Here is a 22889-nt window from a genome sequence, read left to right on the forward strand (position 1 = left end):
ATGTCGATCGTCAGCATCGTTGCCAGGGAGATCTTGGACTCTCGGGGAAACCCCACAGTGGAAGTGGACCTTCACACAGACAAAGGTGACACCAGAAAATCCTCTCAGCGGCTCAGAGTCACCATGTCGTAGATTTAGCAAACGTCAGCCGACGCGGTCGATCGCTGCTGATCGTGAATGACCTTCACTTGACCTCTTTCTTTCAAATGAAGACATGTTAGTGATTGATGAGAGTCTTTACCACAGAGTGCATGTGTCTCTCAGGTGTGTTCAGGGCAGCTGTGCCCAGTGGAGCGTCCACAGGGATCTATGAAGCTCTGGAGCTGAGGGACGGAGACAAGAGCCGCTACAAGGGCAAAGGTCAGAGGTCACAAATACACAGATAATACACACGTCTGTCAGTGAAACTAAATCATTTCACACTAAATCATGATGAAGATGTCAGTGATGTCCACAACATCTATTTATTTAAATATTTAGTCCGTATTAAAATAACAAACAAAAAAACCCACTTGTATTTAGATTTAAATATTAACATTTACAACAACGATTTAGACTTCAAACACATTTAAATTAGTGTCCTGTTATTATGTCAAGTTCTGCTAAGCTAAATGTTTTCATCAGGCGTCAAATCTATATAAAAATAGATAATTTCCTGCTAACAGTATTCTGATATTAACAGTCTGTGTTTTCCCACATACTGTTAGTCTTTATAATAATAACATCAAACTGGACTAGCAACTGTTAGTCTATGTTAAGCTAATTGCTAAAGTTCGACTAACTGCTTTCAAACATCGGTTAGTTACACTAATATATGATAAACTAACTTCCTGTACTCTTGATGACTATGTTAAGCTAACTGCTAACGTCCTGCTACATAATCTCACATAATAACATCAAACTGGACTAGCTACTAGTCTTTATGCTAAGCTAATTTATAATAAGCTTAAGTTTGACTAGCTGCTTTCAAACATTGTTTGCTACACTAACATATTATATATTCTGAATATTAAGGAAAGCTAACTAATAGGCTAACTAATAGCTGACTAGCTACTATGAGTCTTTTCAGCTGCTTTCAAACATTGTTTGCTACACTAATTTGACTAACATCCTATACTATGTTAAGCTATTTGCTAATATCCTGCTATGTAATCTCATATAATAACATCAAACTGGACTAGCTACTGTGAGTATTTATGTTAAGCTAAGCTAACAGCTTGTCGTCTCGTGTACATCACTTACTTTGTAAAAAACAAAGTAAGTGATGTAAACAGATGTCATGATGATTTATCTTCCTCTTTCTTCTTCCTGTCACAGGTGTTTTAAAGGCGGTCGGTCACATCAACGACACTCTGGGTCCAGCTCTGATCGCCTCTGTACGTCCTTCAAAAACCTGCACACTGTCCATCATTCACACTGAAAAGTCTCCTCATTCTAATGAAGTCAGAGGCTAAAAACTTAAAGCTCTTTGTGGTTAAATGAGGGTTTTTTTGTGTCTCTGTGATGTTAAAATCACTGATTTTCTCTATGGGCTTTGGTGTGGGAGAGTGAGTGGTTTGAAAAACAGATTTTAACCACTTAACAAAAGACCCGGAAAATAGAATTTATGTCAGTTTAAGTCTACGATATCTACGTCACATGATCACGTCTTTATCTTCACTGTTAGACAGACTTTGACAACAGGAAACTGAAGTCTGTAAACCACTCACTCTCCCACACCAAAGTCACTCACTCTCCCACACCAGTCACTCACTCTCTCACACCAAAGTCACTCACTCTCCCACACCAAAGCCCATAGAGAAAACCAGTGATTTTAACATCACAGAGACACAGGAGCTGCTGGTCCTCTGCTGCCTCGTGTGGTCACTTTGTGTCACTAAATTAAGTCTAAATTAAGCCGAAGTGACTAAATAACAGACTTAATTTAGTGACACAAAGTGACCACACGAGGCAGCAGAGGACCAGCAGCTCCTGTGTCCCTGTGAGCTAAAATCACTAGTTTTCTCTATGGACTTTGGTGTGGGAGAGTGAGTGGTTTACAAACGTTCACTTTCCTGTGAGAAAAGACAGTAAAAAAAAAAAGAGAGAATCTTTAATTATATTCAGGGTTAAAATAGTTGTTTCCAATAATACAGTGGAGTAAATGTCATAAATGTGTCATCTTAGCGTGTGTGTGTGTGTGTGTGTGTGTGTGTGTGTGTGTGTGTGTGTGTGTGTGTGTGTGTGTGTGTGTGTGTGTGTGTGTGTGTGTGTGTGTGTCTGCAGGGCATCAGTGTTGTGGAGCAGGAGCAGTTGGACAACACCATGATCGAGATGGACGGCACGGAAAACAAATGTGAGTCGAAAAAAAAAAACACTTCAACCTCAGTGACACGAAGTGACCACACGAGGCAGCAGCAGACCAGCTTCAGTTTCCTGTTGTTAAAGTGTTCGTAAAGATATCGTAGACGTTAAAGTGACACAGATTATGATCGGTGAGCGTTTTATTGATCAAAACTATAACTTCCTGTCTCTTTCTCTCTGTGTCAAACAGCTCAGTTTGGTGCTAACGCTATCCTGGGCGTGTCTCTGGCCGTCTGTAAGGCCGGTGCAGCAGAGAAAGACGTCCCCCTGTACCGCCACATAGCCGACCTGGCTGGAAACACAGAGCTGGTGCTGCCGGTTCCAGTAAGAAACTTTAAGCAAATAATTTAATGTTTCAACTTTTGTTCTAAAAAAATTATCATAATTTAATGTTTCAACTTTTGTTTAAAAAAAAAAAAAATAATGTTCAACTTTTGTTTTTAAAAAATTATCATAATTTAATGTTTCAACTTTTGTTTAAAAAAAAAAAAAAAAAAATAGTGTTTCAACTTTTGTTTTAAAAAAATTATCATAATTTAATGTTTCAACTTTTGTTTAAAAAAAAAAAAAAAAATAATGTTTCAACTTTTGTTTTAAAAAAATATCATAATTTAATGTTTCAACTTTTGTTTAAAAAAAAAAAAAAAAAACAATGTTTCAACTTTTGTTTAAAAAAAATAAAATAATAATGTTTCAACTTTTGTTTTTAAAAAATTATCATAATTTAATGTTTCAACTTTTGTTTAAAAAAAATAAAAAATGTTTCAACTTTTGTTTAAAAAAAATTTAAATAATAATGTTTCAACTTTTGTTTTTAAAAAATTATCAAAATGAAATGTTTCAACTTTTGTTAATTTAAAAAAAAAGTTATGTTTCAAATTTTTTCTTTTTTTTCCAAAAAAGTAATGTTTCAAATGTTGTTGATTTTTTATTTATTTATTTAATGTTTCAACTTTTCACCTTTTATTTTCTCAAAAGTGTAATGTTCCCGTGGCCGCGCTCGCCATGACGCAATAAGAATTGTATTCATAATATTTGTGAATAGCAGTATGTGTTATTACTTTATTACAAGCTATACAATTGTGAAAATAATAACAGAGGTAATGTTTTTTGTTAAAAATTAGAGATGCAGGAGATAATGGCTGGAATGCGATCGTTATTATGCTACAATTTTCTTTGAGAGTTTACTCTAGATTTTTGTTGGATGAAAATTTGCATCACATTTCAAAACTGACTTTCTGTCACTTTCCTGATATTTTACCATTTTAACGAAGCTATCTATCTACCTAAATTTCTACCTACCTACTTATCTATCTATCTACCAACCTCTCTGTCACCTTCAGGCCTTTAACGTGATTAATGGAGGATCTCATGCTGGAAACAAACTGGCCATGCAGGAGTTCATGGTTCTTCCTGTTGGAGCCGAGTCTTTCAAGTGAGAATTCAACACTTTCAGATGTTTGGTTGTTTCTTCTTCTTCTTCTTCTACTTGAGACAAATCTAAACGGTTTATATAAACGCTGTGTCGTCCCTGCTGTCTTGTGTTGTGTCAGGGAGGCGTTGAGAATAGGATCGGAGCTGTACCACACCCTGAAGGGAGTGATTCAGCAGAAATACGGCCAGGACGCCACCAACGTGGGCGACGAGGGCGGCTTCGCTCCCAACATCCTGGAGAACAGTGAGGGTGAGCATCATAAGCAGCAGCAGCAGCAGCATCATAAGCAGCAGCATCACTGTGTTCCATGAGGATCATTAATCTGAGCGACTCTTTGTCCTGGTGCAGCTCTGGACCTGCTGCAGACGGCCATAGAAAAGGCCGGCTTCACAGACAAGGTGGTTGTGGGGATGGACGTCGCCGCCTCAGAGTTTTACCGCGAAGGGAAATACGACCTGGACTTTAAATCCCCAGCGGATCCGGAGAGACACATCAGTGGAGAAGAGCTGGCTGACATCTACCAGGGCTTTGTCAACAACTACCCAGGTGAGTGACCTCTGACCTCAGCCAGAGGTCACTGCAAGTCATGGTTCAGGTTCTGAAGTGTGATTGTGTGAAGTTCAAGGGACTCACTCCAAACATGAACAATTTAGTAAAACACAGTGATGTCAGGATGAGTCTATGATATCTGAAGAACAAGTTCACGTCTTTATCTTCACCGTTAGACAGACTTTAACACCAGGAAACTGTAAACCACTCACTCTCCCACACCAAAGCCCATAGAGAAAATCAGTGATTTTAGCTCACAGGGACACAGGAGCTGCTGGTCCTCTGCTGCCTCGTGTGGTCACTTTGTGTCACTTGCGTAAATGTTAGCGATGAATTTTAAAAGCCGAATTGACAGAATCATAAACAGACTTTTCCTTGTGTAAACTGAAGTTTATAAACCACTCACTCTCCCACACCAAAGTCACTCACTCTCCCACACCAAAGTCACTCACTCTCCCACACCAAAGTCCATAGAGTAAACCAGTGATTTTAACATCACAGCACACAGGAGTTCACAGGAGTTGTTAATCCACTGCTGCCTCCATCACTGTTACAATGTCTTATTCTGTCAATTCGGCTTTTAAAATTCATCGCAAACATTTACGCAAGTGACACAAAGTGACCACACGAGGCAGCAGTAGACCTCCTGTGTCCCTGTGAGCTAAAAGCACTGATTTTCTCTGTTTTTAAAACATCGTAGACTTATAGATTTTATAAGGCGAGTCGGAAATCTGTTTTCCGTCACATAGGGGGCGCTCACAGTCGACGTCAGTCGCTCGAACATCAACGCTTACATTTAAAAATACTTAAAAATTTGAGAAATAAAAAATGACCATACCTGTACTTCCGTCTCAGTTGTGTCCATCGAGGACCCGTTCGACCAGGACGACTGGGAGGCCTGGTCCAGGCTCACGGCCCGCGTGGGGATCCAGGTGGTGGGAGACGACCTGACGGTGACCAACCCCAAGAGGATAGAGAAGGCTGCGGAGGAGCGAGCCTGCAACTGTCTGCTGCTCAAGGTCAACCAGATCGGCTCGGTCACCGAGGCCATACAGGCGTACGTCAACGTTAACGCAAAACACCACGCAGAGTCCACGCAGTTCTCCGTCTTCACCACACGTGTTTTATGTCTCAGGTGTAAACTGGCCCAGGCCAACGGTTGGGGCGTGATGGTCAGCCATCGCTCCGGAGAGACCGAGGACACCTTCATCGCCGACCTGGTGGTCGGACTGTGCACTGGACAGGTACACTGAACACCAGGGGGCGCAAGACGTGCAGACGTAGAATAGGGTCCAGTCCACAAATCCAGTTGCAAGAGGGAAGCCATGCTGAAAACATGAGAGTACACAGGTTGACAGGATGACAGCAGCAGGGGCAGGAAATGGGCGTGGTCAGGTATGCAGCAGGAACAGGAAGCAGGAAACAGAGGTCGGAGTTCATTCACATCTTAGTCTTATTCTCAACTTCCTGTGTAGACGTCGTTACTCTTTAACACACATTAAATTTACACTAAACTTCAATTCTGGACCTAAACCACAAGCGTGAATAATAACCAGCTTCAGATTAGAGATTAAAAATAAACATTAAATAACCTCATCCAACTCTCTCTCTCTGTGTGTTGCAGATTAAGACCGGCGCCCCCTGCAGATCTGAGAGACTGGCCAAGTACAACCAGCTGATGAGGTCAGTCATACAGTCTATATACATATACACATAAATATATATATACATATACACATATATATATATATACACACATGTATATATACATACATATATATATATATATATACATATACACACACACACACACACACACACACACACATATATATATATATATATACATATACACACACACACACATATATATATACGTATACATATACGTATATATATATATATATATATATAATATTTTTTTGGAAGCATAAGGACTTTGATCTGCGATGAGAGACTTTGAACTTCTGAGGAACCGCTCAGAGGAAGTTCTGAACTCTGAGCTGTAGGGGGCAGCATTGCATCTCTTTACAGTTCAGTCTTACTGTTATTGCAAGAAGATGAAGGAGGATGAGACAGAGGAGATGATGAGAGGATGAGGAGAACCGTGAGTAAGAACGTCAAACTGTGGTGGACAGCGTTATTTAAGAAGAAGAAAGGGAATCCTCGAAACTTCTAAAGAGATAGAAGTGGAATAAACATCTAGAAACAACGATGTGTTTCAGATCATAGAGCCACAGAAAGAGGTTTTCTTCATAACTTTAAATGTACAGCCGCCTAAAATTATTAAACGAAGAAGAAGAAGAACCCGAGAACCTCCAAGAACCTGAGTGAAGTCAAAGTCTGGCCTGAGACGATGGAGCAGACGATTGCTATTCAGGCCGGGATGATCAGGGATCTCCATGCCAAGCTGGACATGGACACAGGAGAGAAGAAGTCTCTGGACCACGCTCATCAGCAGCAACTCCAGGTCCTGCGTCACGAGCTGGAGGCTCTGAAAGACGCTAACCTGGAGCTCTGCGACAAAATCACCATCGAGGAGGACGTGAGCTACAAGCTGATGACTCAGAGCGTGGTCCTCTCCGAGGAGCTTCAGACTCAGACGCTGAAGACAGAGTCTCTGTCCAAGGAGCTCCAGTCGCTGTCAAAGGAGAACAAGTGTTTGGTCGTCAAGCTGGAGACCAAAGAGAAGGAGTCCATCTCCATGGAGGCTCATCGTGAGCTCGTTGACCATCTGCGTCTGGAGTCCAAGGACCTGAAAGACGCCAACCAGGAACTCTGTGAGAAACTTCAGAGCGAGACCAACAAGAAGGAGTCTCTGACCAAAGAGAACGAGTCTCTGTCCCGAGAGAACAAGTTCTGGTTGAAGGAGAACAAGACTCTGTCCAAGGAGAACAAGGCGTTGATCGGCAAGCTGGAGACCAGAGAGAAGCAGTGTCTGTCACTGAACGCACACCAGCAGCAGTTTGAGGAGCTTCACCTGGAGCTCCACGGCCTCAAGGACCACAACCTGGAGCTCTCTGGGAACCTGCAGACGGAGACGAAGAAGACGGAGTCTCTGAGCGTTGAGCTGGAGGAGCAGAGGAGCTGCAGCCAGAAGCTGAGGAACAAGCTGCAGAAGCAGAAGGACGCTCAGCAGAAAGCCTGCGACGCCGTGGATCAGTCCAGAGACATCACCGAGGAGCTCTGGCACAAAATGGACGCCCTGAAGGCATCCAACCAGCAGCTGCTCGGCAAACTCCAGACCGAGGAGGAGCTCAGCGGACAACTCCAGGCCCTGGTGGACGAGCTCTCCTCCTGCCTGGAGATGGAGACCAAGAAGAAGGCGTGTCTGACAAAGGAGAACCAAGCCCTCGCCGCCAAGTGGGAGGAGGAGCACAGCAGGAGGGCGGAGCTTCACCAGGAGCTGGAGAGCGCCAAAGAAGACAAGTCCACGATGGCGACGCAGCTCCAAACCGAGAGGCAGGCCTTCATACGAGTTCTGGAGCTCCACGACGCCAAGGTCTACAGAGGCAGGAAGGGGAGGAGCTTGTTTTTCAAGCGACTCTGGTGCTTCCTGGGCTTCAGGAGAACAAGGAAGGAGAAGCAGCTGGAAGCACCGCGGAATCACACTCTGACATCGCAGCACCAACGCAGCAGCAACAGATGTACGACGGCGTGGCCTCCGCGGGCTTCCTGTCCGCTTCAGGGATGATTCGAAGATTTGACCGTTTGTTTTTAAGGTTTTTAAATCTCATTTCTAATCTTATTTATGTGATTTGAGTCACGAGGTCGTCGAGAACGATGTGTAAAAACCTGATCAGGGAACAGTTTACAGTTCGTCATGTGAGCGCCGACCTTTGTTTTCCACTGTGGAAAACTGGACGTTACATCAATACAAAGGAAGTCCATGTGACAAACGCCCGTGAGGGGCGGAGCTAACTGGCGAGAGAACCAATCAGGTGAAGAGGTTTGGAAGAACCCAGAAAAACAACGTTACGATGGAATTTCACGTACGATGTCACTGAAGACAAAACTCTGTAAACCATGTGGAGACTAATTATATATGTATACAGTATATATACACACACATATACATACATATATATGAATGTCCAGTGATTGACAACAGTGTTGGTCTCACCTTGTGTGTGTGAGCCAGTCAGCAGCAGGGGGAGGGGCCAGGGAGTGGGAGGAGCCAGAGGAGGAGGTTGCGATTATCGTTGTAATCCTGCTGACGAGACGCAGGAGCATTAAACAGCGCTAATAAATGCTAATCACAGCAGACAAACTGTGTGTGTGTGTGTGTGTGTGTGTGTGTGTGTGTGTGTGTGTGTGCTTTAATTTGACGGACATGTTTGGCAAAGGGAAAAAACACATGTCGTCGTAACAGGAACTAAGAGGCACGGCAACGGCTGTTCTCAAACAGGAAGTGTTGGCGACGCTGCGACTCGACCGCGATCGTTTTTGTTCGTATTCATCAGAAAAACTGCAGAAATATGAACTAATGAATGAATAAATTAATCAGACACCACTTACATCAGCAGAACGTTAAAACAAAAACGAAACAAAAAACATAAGCAACGTTAGAAAAAAAATGCGTTAGACGTAATATCTTGAAGAGAGAAAAAAAAACATGGCTAACGTGGCAAGTCACGTGTTTCGCGGCAAAGTTTTGAGATTCCCCAAAACTTCCGATGGTCGCTGTGGCCACGCCCCCTTTTGAATTTAGCCTTTGATGTGATTCGTACAAATGGACACATTTTTTAATGATATTTTGTTTATTTACGCAGCGCGCAAATCGACAAATTTGGAACGCCAAAATTCAAAATGGCCGACTTCCTCTTGGGTTGAGGCCGTGGTCCCGATGGACTTTTTTGTTCGTCTAGGACGGTGACATGTTCCCACCAAGTTTGGTGAAATTCCGAGCAACTTAATTTTCCACTTTTTTATCCAAGGTTTACGGAGAGGAAACAACTTAGTTTAGAGCTTTGAATAATTAATATAATATTATATAATAATAATTTAGTAATATAATCAAATAATAATATAATATAATAATAATTAAGTAATATAATTAAATAATAATATAATAATTTAATGATAATATAATAAAATAATTTAATGATAATATAATAATATAATAAAATAATTTAATGATAATATAATAAAATAATAATATAATTATCTTTCTCTTTTCGTCCCTGCAGGATCGAGGAGGAGCTGGGAGATCAGGCTCGTTTTGCAGGCCATAACTTCAGGAACCCGAGCGCACTGTGAAACTGGACACACACACACACACACACACACACACACACACGCACACACACACACACACAGGGAATGAGCCATGTACAAAAACACACATATGAGCAAAATAAGTCCAGCAAAAAATAGCTAAAAATAAAATATGCACTGAAATAATATGTGGAGATATGACGCTGTATGCACGCACACGCACACACACACACACACACACACGCACACACACTCACAGAGTTCGCTGATGCAACACACACTCGTGCACACGCAGGAGAATAATCTGACAATAGTAAACTCTATAAGCCAGACATGCACTGTTACTGTTACTGTAGTTTGAAAATCACGTTTAGACTGAAAGAGAATTTAAAAACACATCAGTTTCAGGGACAGGAGTGATGTACACAATAAACAACAACAACAACAACAACACTAACACGTCCATGTGTGTCACACACTCACCTGACCTGACACTGACGTACCTGCACTTCCTCTTCCTCCTCCTCTTCTTCCTCCTCTTCCTCCTCCTTTTCGTCGTCTCCAACTCTTTTTCTTTGTGATTCTGATTTTTTGTCCTAAAGAAAAACAACAAAAACATGAAAAACTTCTCGTTTTGTTCCTCCTGAATGTTCGCTAGAGTAGCTGTGTTTGACCAAGAAGAAGAATTTAAAGAAGAAACATGAAAAATAATGTGAAATATGATGTGAAATAAAAGATGACAAGAATTTACAATTTCAACCACACTTGAAATATGCGTTTGTCCATTTCTTTTGTCCATTTCCAACACAATTAATAACACATTTCTTTTATATTTTGTCAATATTAAAGCGGGCGCTACCTGAGCTCTGATTAAAACAAACAAAAACAAAACTTTTTATTAGTTTCAACTCAACGACACCAGAGTGCTAACGCTAACGCTAACGCTTACAACATTCAAAAATACAAAACCAAAATATTCACCTTGAAGAAGCTGAAAAATGACAGAGACATTAAACTCAAGCACATTTTATATCAGAAAAGTACTTTAGAAGTACAGTAAATGTCAGGAACTGAAGTAATATTATTAAAAGTAACTTTGAAGTAATTTTCTGGTCACATACTGCTCAATATTCAGGTACTTTTATAAAAATCGGTATTTGAGTGAACGTTCTGAGGTCACGTGACAGTCACGTCACCACACACACACACACACACACGCGCGCGCGCGCAGCTCCGTACCTGTGTCCTCGTGCACACTCGCCGTGTTTAACGTGTTCGTCACGTGTAACAAAGTCTCTTTGTTTCCGGTCATTTTCCAGTTTCCTCCCACGAAGAAGCGTCTGGACGCCATTTTGTTTGTGTTTGTTTGTGTTTGTTTCAGAGAAGGCTGAAGGAGCGCGGGAAACACAGGAGGAGGGGGAGGAGCCACCTGTGTCTACGTCACTGACTGCCGGAAATAAAGCTGCAGCACTGACCCCTGCTGGTCACCTGTGGTATTACAGCGAGAATGAGCAGCAGCAGCAGCAGTTCAACACTGACTTTGTTAAAGTTTTAAAGTTTCTCAAACATGATGTAACAGAGGGGAATTTAACTCTCTATGTTATTATACATATATTCATTCATATTGTATATATATATTGTATATTTTATATATATATATATTCATTAATCAGTTTTGATCTGATTTCTTTGCTCCATAAAACAAAGAAATCAGACAATATTATTTAATATAATAGAAACTAGTAAATATTCACATTTAGAGAGCTGAAAATGATCTAAACTGGTTTTAATTATTTAGAAAACACTCAAACCGAATAATCCATGATCAAAATAGTTGACGGTTAATTTAGTCATCGATTAATTGTGTAATTGTTTCAGCCCTAATGACAATAAACCTCCCTAGTTGTAATGAGAAGAATACTCCTTAAAAATAACATTAAATACCTTCAAAGTCCTGTCACAAACCTGTTGAGTCAAACTCCAGTTAGCGCCCCCTAATGTCAGCCCCTGGAGTCAGTTAGTTTCCACTTTATTGTTTCGCTTCAATAGAAGCAGAAAAACAAGTGGAGCCATTTTATAGCTCAAAACCTGGGTCGGCCATTTTGAATTACATGATCGTTTTATGGCAGGTTAGCTAGCTGCTTGCTAGCTTAATCGCGCCCGTGTTGTTTTACAGTCACAGGAAATAGACATGTGCATGTGCATCACACACACACACACACACACACACACACACACACACACACACACACACACACACACACACACACACACACACACACACACACACCTGGCTGTTGATGCAGAATTCTATGTTTATTATAAAGATTTTTGTCATTTTTTTACAGAGAAAGCGATCACAGCTGAACCCGAGGAGTAAAATACAGTTTACAGGTTTTTACACAGAATGTCACGTACATCACTCGTTTTCTTCCTTTCTTTCTTTATTTACGCTGAGCCACGAAAAAACAGCAGCAGCGGCCATCTTGTTTGCAGCGAGCGCGACACAAGATGGCCGCCACACTGTTAAAAACAAAACAATAAAGACGCTGTACATCAACTCTTCATCCTAAAGTGTTAAACTATAAAATAGAAATAAATGTACAAGTCAATCTTTGGTTCTAAAATAAGTGCAATTAAGACGATAAAAATCAATCTGCGCTGCTACGGTTTTCACACTTCACTTTTATTTTCCTGTTTATGGTCAAAAATCTATGCGTTTCATTGACATCGGAGCTCATTTTCTGCTCAGTAATTATCCTCAAATTAAATGACGTGCTATATTTTTAAGTGATTTTATCCGTCTTCCGTGCTGGAATCATCGTCTTCACGTTCGAAAACTCTCTCTCGCTCTCTTACAGCTCGTACAACCAGTTTACCTGGAGCTTTTATTTCAACATTTACATTTAAGGAGCGAAAGATGCTAACACAGCTGCATCTTTTCCTCCTCGCCCAGCCTCAGTTCCACAGTTTGAGGAAACTGTCCCAGGATCCTGTGCAGACGCCCATGCCGTCCTCAGGGACGCCGGTGCAGCTCACCCTGTTGTCGTGGCCGGACAGAACGCCTGCACAAAGACAACAAAGAGAACGTTAAAGCTGGTAAGGACTCTGTGTCCTGGCTCTACTTCCTGTGTGCAGGTCATAGTTTTCAGACATGTTCAGGACGGGGCCTTGGTCTTACATACCAAGTTTGGAGCCAATTGGTCAATGTACGGGTGAGTTAAAGGGCACTTCCGGTTTCGGACAATCTACTTCCTGTCTTTGTCAAACGTGTTCAGGATGGGTCCTCGGTCTCTCATATCAGGTTTGAAGCAATCGGTTGATATATGGCCGAGTTATAGGGCACTTCCTGTTTAGCGGCGAAACAGTGTAATCAAAATGGCCGACATGGCGTTTTGTAGACGTGTTCTCGTGTCACATATCAAGTTTCAGGTCTCTGTGTGAGGTTCTAAATCGGTCTGCGTTCTGGTCATGTTTTTGACCGTTTCCCATGTATGTGTATGTGGAAATGATTTGCATTTTTCTTTGCGATTTTTGTCGCCATGGTTACGCAAAACGCTTAGAAAAGTTATAGCCGACTATTCCCGATCAAACCCATGTTCTCGATATAGGATGTGTTGGGGGTTTCTCAGAACTGTGGGAGGAGTTACGCAGCAAAGTTTTGGGTGGGAGAAGAACAAATCCAAGATGGCCGACTTGGGCCGGACAATGTTCCCGCCAAATTTCGTGAAATTCGACGCAACTAAATTTCGGCCCGCTCCATAGGCATTTGACCTGTGGGGGGCGCTACTGAGCCATTTTGCATTGTTGTTTTTTTTCGCAATTCTGATATTTGATAAAATTTTTCGCCAGTTCTGGTTTGCGTGGTAATTTCCGTCCGTTTTCACGCACGTTCATGGGGTCAAATTATAGGAATAAACCAAGGGAAAGGTTAATTCAGACGCCGGCTTGGCGTGGCGTCACTCACCGACTTTCTCGGCCTTCAGCGTGTCCCAGATGTGACAGTTGAAGTCGTCGTAGCCGGCGAAGATGAGGCGGCCGGAGTTGGACAGAGCCAGAGACGTGACGCCGGCGTTCAGGCTGGAGTCCTGGTAACCCGTCACTTCCTGGTCGGCGCGCAGGTCGTACATCTTACAGCTGCAGTCGTCGGAGCCTGTGACGATGGCGTTTCCACTGGGGAAGAACTGAGGAAGAGGAAATCCATGTTTTACTATGAAAAGACTTCCACTCTCGAGTCACTCACTGACAACATGAAACACTGATTTTAACCACTGAAGAAAGAAAAGACTAGACTGATAAAATTATACTTAGATTAAATCTACGACATCTTTAAGAACATGTTCACGTCTTTATCTTCACTGTTCCAACAGGAAACTTAAGTCTGTAAACCACTCACTCTCCCACACCAAAGCCCATAGAGTAAACCAGTGATTTTAGCTCACAGGGACACAGGAGCTGCTGGTCCTCTGCTGCCTCGTGTGGTCACTTTGTGTCACTGAGTTAAGTCTAAAGTAAATATTTTAAAAGCTGAATTCAATAAAATCAGTCATTGTAAGTTAGTGATGGAGGCAGCAGTGGATCAACAACTCCTGTGAACTCCTGTGTGCTGTGATGTTAAAATCACTGGTTTACTCTATGGACTTTGGTGTGGGAGAGTGAGTGACTTTGGTGTGTGAGAGTGAGTGACTTTGGTGTGGGAGAGTGAGTGACTTTGGTGTGGGAGAGTGAGTGACTTTGGTGTGTGAGAGTGAGTGACTTTGGTGTGGGAGAGTGAGTGACTTTGGTGTGGGAGAGTGAGTGACTTTGGTGTGGGAGAGTGAGTGACTTTGTTGTGAGAGAGTGATTTTGGTGTGGGAGAGTGAGTGACTTTGGTGTGGGAGAGTGAGTGACTTTGGTGTGGGAGAGTGAGTGACTTTGGTGTGAGAGAGTGAGTGACTTTGGTGTGGGAGAGTGAGTGACTTTGGTGTGGGAGAGTGAGTGACTTTGGTGTGGGAGAGTGAGTGACTTTGGTGTGGGAGAGTGAGTGACTTTGGTGTGGGAGAGTGAGTGACTTTGGTTTGGGAGAGTGAGTGACTTTGGTGTGTGAGAGTGAGTGACTTTGGTGTGGGAGAGTGAGTGACTTTGTTGTGAGAGAGTGATTTTGGTGTGGGAGAGTGAGTGACTTTGGTGTGGGAGAGTGAGTGAATTTGGTGTGGGAGAGTGAGTGACTTTGGTGTGAGAGAGTGAGTGACTTTGGTGTGAGAGAGTGAGTGACTGTTGTTAAAGTCTGTCTAACAGTAAAGATATTGTAGACTTAGGGCCTATTCCAATTCGCTGCTTTCGGCGCCATCTTTGTCATGTGAAAACACGCAATGCATTCTGGGTAGCCCTTGCTCCCAGGGGTGGTCTCGGAAAATCTCAATATTGAGGGCGATACAGACCTTAAACTTGACCTCAACTTAATTTTTCTGAGAATCCTGACAGCAGTTGGACTAGAGGGAGAGTACCCACCCTTAAACTAACGTGTGTGTGTGTGTGTGTGTGTGTGTGTGTGTGTGTGTGTGTGTGTGTGTGTGTGTGTGTGTGTGTGTGTCTCACAGAGATAGCGTTGATGTCACTTGTGTGTCCACTGAACGTCTGTTTACATTGTCCTTCCCTCAGATCCCACAGTTTAGCCAGAGAGTCACAGGCTCCAGAGACGAAGGTGTTTCCATCAGGAGACAAAGCCAGAGACATGCAGTCACCGATGTGGTTAGTGAAGATGATCTTCTGCTTACCTGTCTCCAGGTCCCACAGACAGCTGAGGACAGAGGACATGTCAGACAGGAGGACAGACAGGAGGACAGAAGACAGACAGGAGGATGAATGAATGTTGTGTTCTTCTCACCAGGTGGTGTCACCAGAGGCCGTCAGGATCTCAGAGTCGCTGAGGAAACGGCAGCAGGACAAATAACCTGTGAGAGACAGAGAGACAATCATGTGACCACTCAGACTCTGGTCCTCAGACTCAGGTCCTCAGATTCTGGTCCTCAGACTCAGGTCCTCAGATTCTGGTCCTCAGACTCAGGTCCTCAGATTCTGGTCCTCAGACTCAGGTCCTCAGATTCTGGTCCTCAGACTCAGGTCCTCAGATTCTGGTCCTCAGACTCTGGTCCTCAGACTCAGGTCCTCAGACTCTGGTCCTGAGGTCCTCAGACTCAGGTCTTCAGACTCAGGTCTTCAGACTCAGGTCCTCAGACTCAGGTCCTCAGACTCAGGTCCTCATATTCTGGTCTTCAGACTCTGGTCCTCAGACTCTGGTCCTCAGACTCTGGTCCTCAGACTCTGGTCCTCAGGTCCTCAGACTCTGGTCCTCAGACTCAGGTCCTCAGACTCTGGTCCTGAGGTCCTCAGACTCTGGTCCTCAGACTCTGGTCTTCAGACTCTGGTCCTCAGACTCTGGTCCTCAGACTCTGGTCTTCAGACTCAGTTCTTCAGACTCAGTTCTTCAGACTCAGTTCTTCAGACTCTGGTCTTCAGATTCTGGTCCTCACCTGTGTGAGCGTCCAGCTCCCTCAGGGTCTTGGGGCTGGCTGCCTTGATGTTGTAGACGGTGCAGAGGTTGTCCAGACCTCCACTGGCCACCAGGTTCCCAGAGGGAGCGAAGGCTACGCTCATCACCCACGCCGACTTTAGAGGCACAGCGATCAGCTGACACACAAACAGACAAACAAACAAACATTTGTTTACGCCGTTCATAACATTCACGCGCCATACGCTAACATCATAGCATGTGTAGGTGTGTGTGTGTGTGTGTGTGTGTGTGTGTGACTCACCTTGTTTCCTGTGAACGTGTCCCAGATGAGCAGTTTTCCGTCCTGTGACGCACTGACCATTTGTCTGAGACACGGACGACAAGACCACTCATTAAAGACAGAACAAATCAAACGGCGGCTACGTTAGCATTAGCCTGTGAATTTAAATTAAGATGGCCGACATATATCGTAACTTCAATATAACATGATAATGTATCGTGACTTAAATGTATCGTAACTTCAATTATCGTCAAAATGTCGTAACGTGACTTAAATATATCGTAACTTCAATTATGGTCAAAATATCGTAACGTGACTTAAATATATCGTAACTTCAATTATCGTCAAAATATCATAACGTGACTTAAATATATCGTAACTTCCATATATCGTGATAATATCGTATGGTGATTTAAATATATCGTAACATCAATATATTTTTAAAATATCATAACGTGACTTAAATATATCGTAACTTCAGTATATTGTCCAAATATCGTATTGCGACTTAAATATATCGTAACTTCAATATATCTCGATAATATCGTATTGTGACTTAAATATATCGTAACTTCAATATATCGTGATACTATCGTATCCTGACTTGAGCATTAGCCTGTGAATTTAAATTAAGATGGCCGACAGGACAGCTACATATAGTTGAGCCTAATGCCACGTTTTCTAAAGGTTGTGTGAAGGTTGTAACAAAGTAACGTTAGGGGAAAGTTCTGAGAACCATTCCCACAACGTTCCCACAACGTTCTGGGAACCCAAAAAACGATGGCTAGCCCGAGACACGTTTATGTCCTTGTTTTCTTACGATTTCTTAACAGGAACTACACATCTGACACGCCCCCCCCCCCGCTGGCTGGCTAAGCCCCGCCCCTTCCTTCGTTGACTGCCACTCTCACCTGGAGTCGGCCGCCCAGTGCATGGCGTAGATTTTGGCCAGGTGACCTTTGAGCGTCTTCCTGAGTTTGAGCTGGACTCGACCCACGGCGTCCACGCCTCCTGACGCGTCAGTCATACTGCTGTCATTCACAGCCTTACGGGCCGCCTAGTGGACAGAGAGGGGAACTCCACTTACGCTGACAAAAACCACAACTGTTTTCACTTCAAATTCCGTGAAAACAAATTCCAATATGATGAATGTGCATTGGCCTACAGGAGGCGCTCACCTCGATCTTTGTGCGGAGGCCGTCGCACTCCTTTTTCAGGGCATCTATTTCAGCCTTCTCAGCTGCCATGGCGACGGTTGCTATGGGACGTTACTGACGGAAAACGAGTCTGCGAATCCAAAACAACAAGAAAAGAGGAAAAGTTTAACGACATTTGAGCTATGTCGGAAAATAGTGAAACATTTTCATTTTAGGAGCTAAATTTAACATTTAGTATCATAACATTATCGTAATAATATTGGATCCTAACTTCAATATATCCTGATAATACCATATCCTGACTTAAACATATCGTTATAATATCGTATCGTGACTTAAATATATCGTAACTTCAACATATCGTGATAATATCGTAATGTGACTTAAATATATCGTAACTTCAACATATCGTTATAATATCTTATCGTGACTTAAATATATCGTAACTTCAACATATCGTGATAATATCGTAATGTGACTTAAATACGTCGTAACTTAAACAAATCGTGATAATATCGTTATGTGACTTTAATATATCGTAACTTAAACATATTGTGATAATATCGTATCGTGACTTAAATATATCGTAACTTAAACAAATCGTGATAATATCGTAATTTGACTTAAATATATCGTAACTTAAACAAATCGTGATAATATCGTAATTTGACTTAAATATATCGTAACTTAAACAAATCGTGATAATATCGTTATGTGACTTAAATATATCGTAACTTCAACATATCGTGATAATATCGTAATGTGACTTAAATATATCTTAACTTCAACATATCGTGATAATATCGTAATGTGACTTAAATATATCGTAACTTAAACATATTGTGATAATATCGTATCGTGACTTAAATATATCGTAACTTCAACATATCGTGATAATATCTTATCGTGACTTAAATACGTCGTAACTTAAACAAATCGTGATATATCGTTATGTGACTTAAATATATCGTAACTTAAACATATTGTGATAATATCGTAATGTGACTTAAATACGTCGTAACTTAAACAAATCGTGATAATATCGTAATGTGACTTAAATATATCGTAACTTCAACATATCATGATAATATCGTAATGTGACTTAAATATATCGTAACTTCAACGTCATGCTAATATCTTATCATAATTCAAACTTATCGTGATAATATCGTATCACTCAGTGAGGACACACGGTGGATCAGTGGTGAAGGTGGTCTGGTGCAGGTTTAAATCCTGTAGCGAGGCCTTAGCTCTCAAATCTCCTGTCATCCGATTACTGAGCGCTCTTTACCTCCAGATCACTGACAGTCTGCAGTTTTCAAAATAAAAGTCTCAGATTCCGTTTATCCACACTAAATCACTACCTCACAGTTTTCAAAATAAAATATGTTTCTCTCTGTCCAAGCTTAAACCACAATCTGCATTCTTCAAAATAAAAGTCTGAGTTGTGAAAACACGATCCTTCGGTTTTCAAAATAAAAGACTTATTTCTTAATTGTCTACATTCAAACAGTTTTCAAATAAAAAGTCTCAGCGTTTTCTCGTCTTCACAAAATTACAAACTCCAGTGTTTTTCAAAATAAAGGTCTCAGTTTCTAAAACACAACTCTGCAGTTTTCAGAATAAAAGTCTCTTTTAAAACACAAACCAGCATTTTTTTTTTTTTTCAAAATTAAAGCTTCAGTCTCTGTCTGTCCACACCAAAAACAACCTGTGAGTTTTCAAAATAAGAGTCCCAGTTTCAGGTTTTGTCCAAAACGAAAAGACAAACCAGCCGTTTTCAAAACGAAATCTCACTGATTTTTAAAAATAAATGCCTCTGTGTTTTTTTCCACACTCACACACACACACACACACACACACGAGTGTGTGTTCATTTGTTTTTTCCTCAGGTTTCAATCCTCTTTGGCAGCTTCACCAAGATCCAAAGATCACCGTCAGAGGATTTAAAGAGTCACACACACACACACACACACACACACACACACACACACACACACACACACACACACACACACACACACACACACACACACACACACACACACACACACACACACACACACACACAGCATTTCCACTTTATAAATCAACACAATTAAAAATATCTACTTCATTTATGACATCTATAAAAAAACTACTGGGTGCAGTACCATAACATGTCTGCAGGTGGAAACGGGTTTTTGTATCAAAGTGAGGACCAACGTTAAAAAACAGAGTATAACATGTTTACAACCTGAGGAAGTGATTTGAATCAAGACAAAGTGAGGACCAGACAAAATGTCCTCACTTTGTAAAAAGGACTTCACTTTGTTGGTTAAAAACCCCTCACTGGTCCTCAGTATGCCACAAGTACAAGAACACACACACACATTCACACACACATTTCACTTCTATCTTTAAGACATGAATGAATGAAGACTAAACAGTTGTTTCACCTGCAGATCAACGACAGAAGACAGAAACTCACCTTCACCTCTCACACACACACACACATACACTGTGCTCCCTCGCTCCTCTTCCTCTTCTTCTTCTTCTTCTTCTTCAGTTCCTCCTCTCTTTTTTACACTCCTCCGTCACAGGAAGCTCCAGCTTCTTTCGCTGCCTCTGAAAACTCTCTCCGGTTTGGTCGTCGGTGAAGAGCAGATGAGGATTGAAGAGGATGAAGGAGATCAGGGATGAAAGGATAAAGCTCAAAGATGGAAATAGAGAGGAGAGAGAGAGAGAGAGAGAGAGAGAGAGAGAGTAAAGGGATTGAAGAGGAAATCAGGTGATGAGGTCAGAAGAGGAGGAGGAGGAGGAGGAGGAGGAGGAGGAGGAGGAGGAGGAGGAGGAGGAGAGAGGAAGAAGAGGAAGAGGAGGAGGTGAAGGTGAAATCAGAGAAAATGAGAAACATGGAAGAAAAAGTGACGACAAAATAACAGACGAATAATATTAATATGGATCTGAGTGAATTATACGTATATAAATACTGTGTGTGTATATATATATATATATATATACTGTAGGTATATATATATACATACTGTGTGTGTATATGTGTGAACAGTGTTTTATTGTGTAGTTGAAGATTTGCTTGTTTTTCTGTTCTAAAGTATAATACAGGATATCGTAACTTCAATATATCGTGATAATATCGTATCGTGACTTAAATATATCGTAACTTCGTGCCACTCCACAGCGCCTCCCTGAGGTCAGTGTAAGCATTTATTTTAAAAGAGTATTATTGTTTGTGTCAAAGTGTTTGAATTCAGGTTCAGTTTGAACACATTTGAAATATGAAAGTGCAGATCATTACTCTGCTTAAAGAATCTGGTCTGGTCTGGTCTGGTCTGGTCTGAGGTCTGGTCTGGTCTGGTCTGGTCTGAGGTCTGGTCTGGTCTGGTCTGGTCTGGTCTGGTCTGAGGTCTGGTCTGAGGTCTGGTCTGGTCTGGTCTGGTCTGGTCTGGTCTGGTCTTGTCTGGTCTGGTCTGGTCTGGTCTGAGGTCTGGTCTGGTCTGGTCTGGTCTGAGGTCTGGTCTGGTCTGAGGTCTGGTCTGGTCTGGTCTGAGGTCTGGTCTGAGGTCTGGTCTGGTCTGGTCTGAGGTCTGGTCTGGTCTGAGGTCTGGTCTGAGGTCTGGTCTGGTCTGGTCTGGTCTGAGGTCTGGTCTGGTCTGGTCTGAGGTCTGGTCTGAGGTCTGGTCTGGTCTGGTCTGGTCTGAGGTCTGGTCTGGTCTGGTCTGAGGTCTGGTCTGAGGTCTGGTCTGGTCTGGTCTGGTCTGAGGTCTGGTCTGAGGTCTGGTCTGGTCTGGTCTGGTCTGGACTGGACTGGTCTGGGTCTATCAGGGTGAACTGGTTTGTCAGAGCTAATGAGGTGAGCTCAGTTAATCAGGCTCTAATGAGATATCCTGGAACGACCAATCTCGTTAGAGGATTAAGTAAGTTAGGATTAAACCTGCGTCACAGAGAGAGAGGAGGAGGAGGAGGAGGAGGAAACCACTCACTCTCCCACACCAAAGTCACTCACTCTCACACACCAAAGTCACTGACTCTCCCACACCAAAGTCACTCACTCTCCCACACCAAAGTCACTCACTCTCCCACACCAAAGTCACTCACTCTCTCACACCAAAGTCACTCACTCTCTCACACCAAAGTCACTCACTCTCCCACACCAAAGTCCATAGAGTAAACCAGTGATTTTAACATCACAGCACACAGGAGTTCACAGGAGTTGTTGATCCACTGCTGCCTCCATCACTAACTTACAATGACTGATTTTAGTGAATTCAGCTTTTAAAATATTTACTTTAGACTTAACTCAGTGACACAAAGTGACCACACGAGGCAGCAGAGGACCAGCAGCTAAAATCACTGGTTTTCTCTGTGGGCTTTGGTGTGGGAGAGTGAGTGAAATAAAAAACAGTGTTATATATTTGAAGACTATGTTCCATCTCTGTCTCACAGTCAAACTAACATGACTTCACTCCTCATTGGTTGATGTTTTAATCTGAGGACGTTAATCCAGACTAATGAAGTGTGACAGAAGAGGACGAGTGAACGTCCTGAGAACTGAGATTAACCAGCGATAAAGAGTCAGAAAACCTTCTCCTGTGTCCACACCAGAGTTTTCTATCATAACAAACAGTTTATCTTCATTTATTTCAATTGTTCAGTTATTTACATTATTATTGTGATTGTTTTTTTTTTAATATTTCTTTTTTCATCATAGATTACAGAAATAATCCAGGTTTTTTTCTCTTGGAAATCTCTCTTTTTCCCTCCCTTCTTTAAATTATAAGATTATATTAAAACAGTTCAGATTAACTGGAGTTTCTCTTTATTTATGCTGACTGTGGACAGTCTGTGTGAGCAGCGCCACCTGCTGTCACACACACACACACACACACACACACACACACACACACACACACACACACACACACACACACACACACACACACACACACACACACACACACACACACACACACACACACACACACACACACACACACACACTTGTACTTGCTGCATATGGAGGACTGGGTTGCTGGCAAAGTGAGGACCAGCATTTCCACTTTATAAATCAACACAATCACAAATATCTACTCCATGAATGACATCTACAAAGAACTACTGGTTGCAGTACCAAAACATGTCTGCAGGTGGAGCCCCAGAGCAAAAAGGGTTGGAAAACTTTTTTTTTGAATTTTTTTGGACAAAAACGTCATACTATGTCGTCCAATAGTTGAAAAAAATTTAGGAAAAAAGAATTTGGTCCAAAATTGGACAAAAAAGTCATAAACTAAGTCTAAAAATTGAAAAAAAAATTGAAAAAAAAAATTGGTCCAAAATTTGACAAAAACGTCATACTATACTGTCATCCAAAAGTTGAAAAAAGAAATAATAATTTGGTCCAAAATTTGACAGAAA

General features: G+C 42.0%; 2 protein-coding genes across 2 annotated transcripts; one reads left to right on the forward strand and one right to left on the reverse strand.

Annotated features, from left to right (window-relative positions):
* Positions 1–9586, forward strand: LOC310935994 (gamma-enolase; the record flags this gene model as incomplete). Its single annotated transcript, XM_083900009.1, has 12 exons — positions 1–85; positions 265–360; positions 1318–1376; positions 2266–2335; positions 2534–2667; positions 3687–3778; positions 3897–4027; positions 4127–4324; positions 5183–5384; positions 5463–5571; positions 5952–6010; positions 9517–9586. The coding sequence occupies 12 exons, from the start codon at positions 1–3 to the stop codon at positions 9584–9586; spliced, it is 1305 nt and encodes a 434-aa protein (XP_083756135.1).
* A 2916-nt stretch (positions 9587–12502) lies between these two features.
* Positions 12503–17564, reverse strand: gnb3b (guanine nucleotide binding protein (G protein), beta polypeptide 3b; the record flags this gene model as incomplete). Its single annotated transcript, XM_083900104.1, has 8 exons — positions 12503–12609; positions 13512–13728; positions 15122–15323; positions 15411–15477; positions 16057–16213; positions 16339–16402; positions 17229–17374; positions 17496–17564. 8 exons carry the CDS (start codon positions 17562–17564, stop codon positions 12503–12505), a joined length of 1029 nt encoding a protein of 342 aa, XP_083756230.1.
* Positions 17565–22889: the final 5325 nt, after the last annotated feature.

The sequence above is a fragment of the Microchirus variegatus genome (assembly GCF_963457635.1).
Source record: "Microchirus variegatus genome assembly, chromosome: 13".
In the NCBI taxonomy this organism is placed as follows: domain Eukaryota; kingdom Metazoa; phylum Chordata; class Actinopteri; order Pleuronectiformes; family Soleidae; genus Microchirus; species Microchirus variegatus.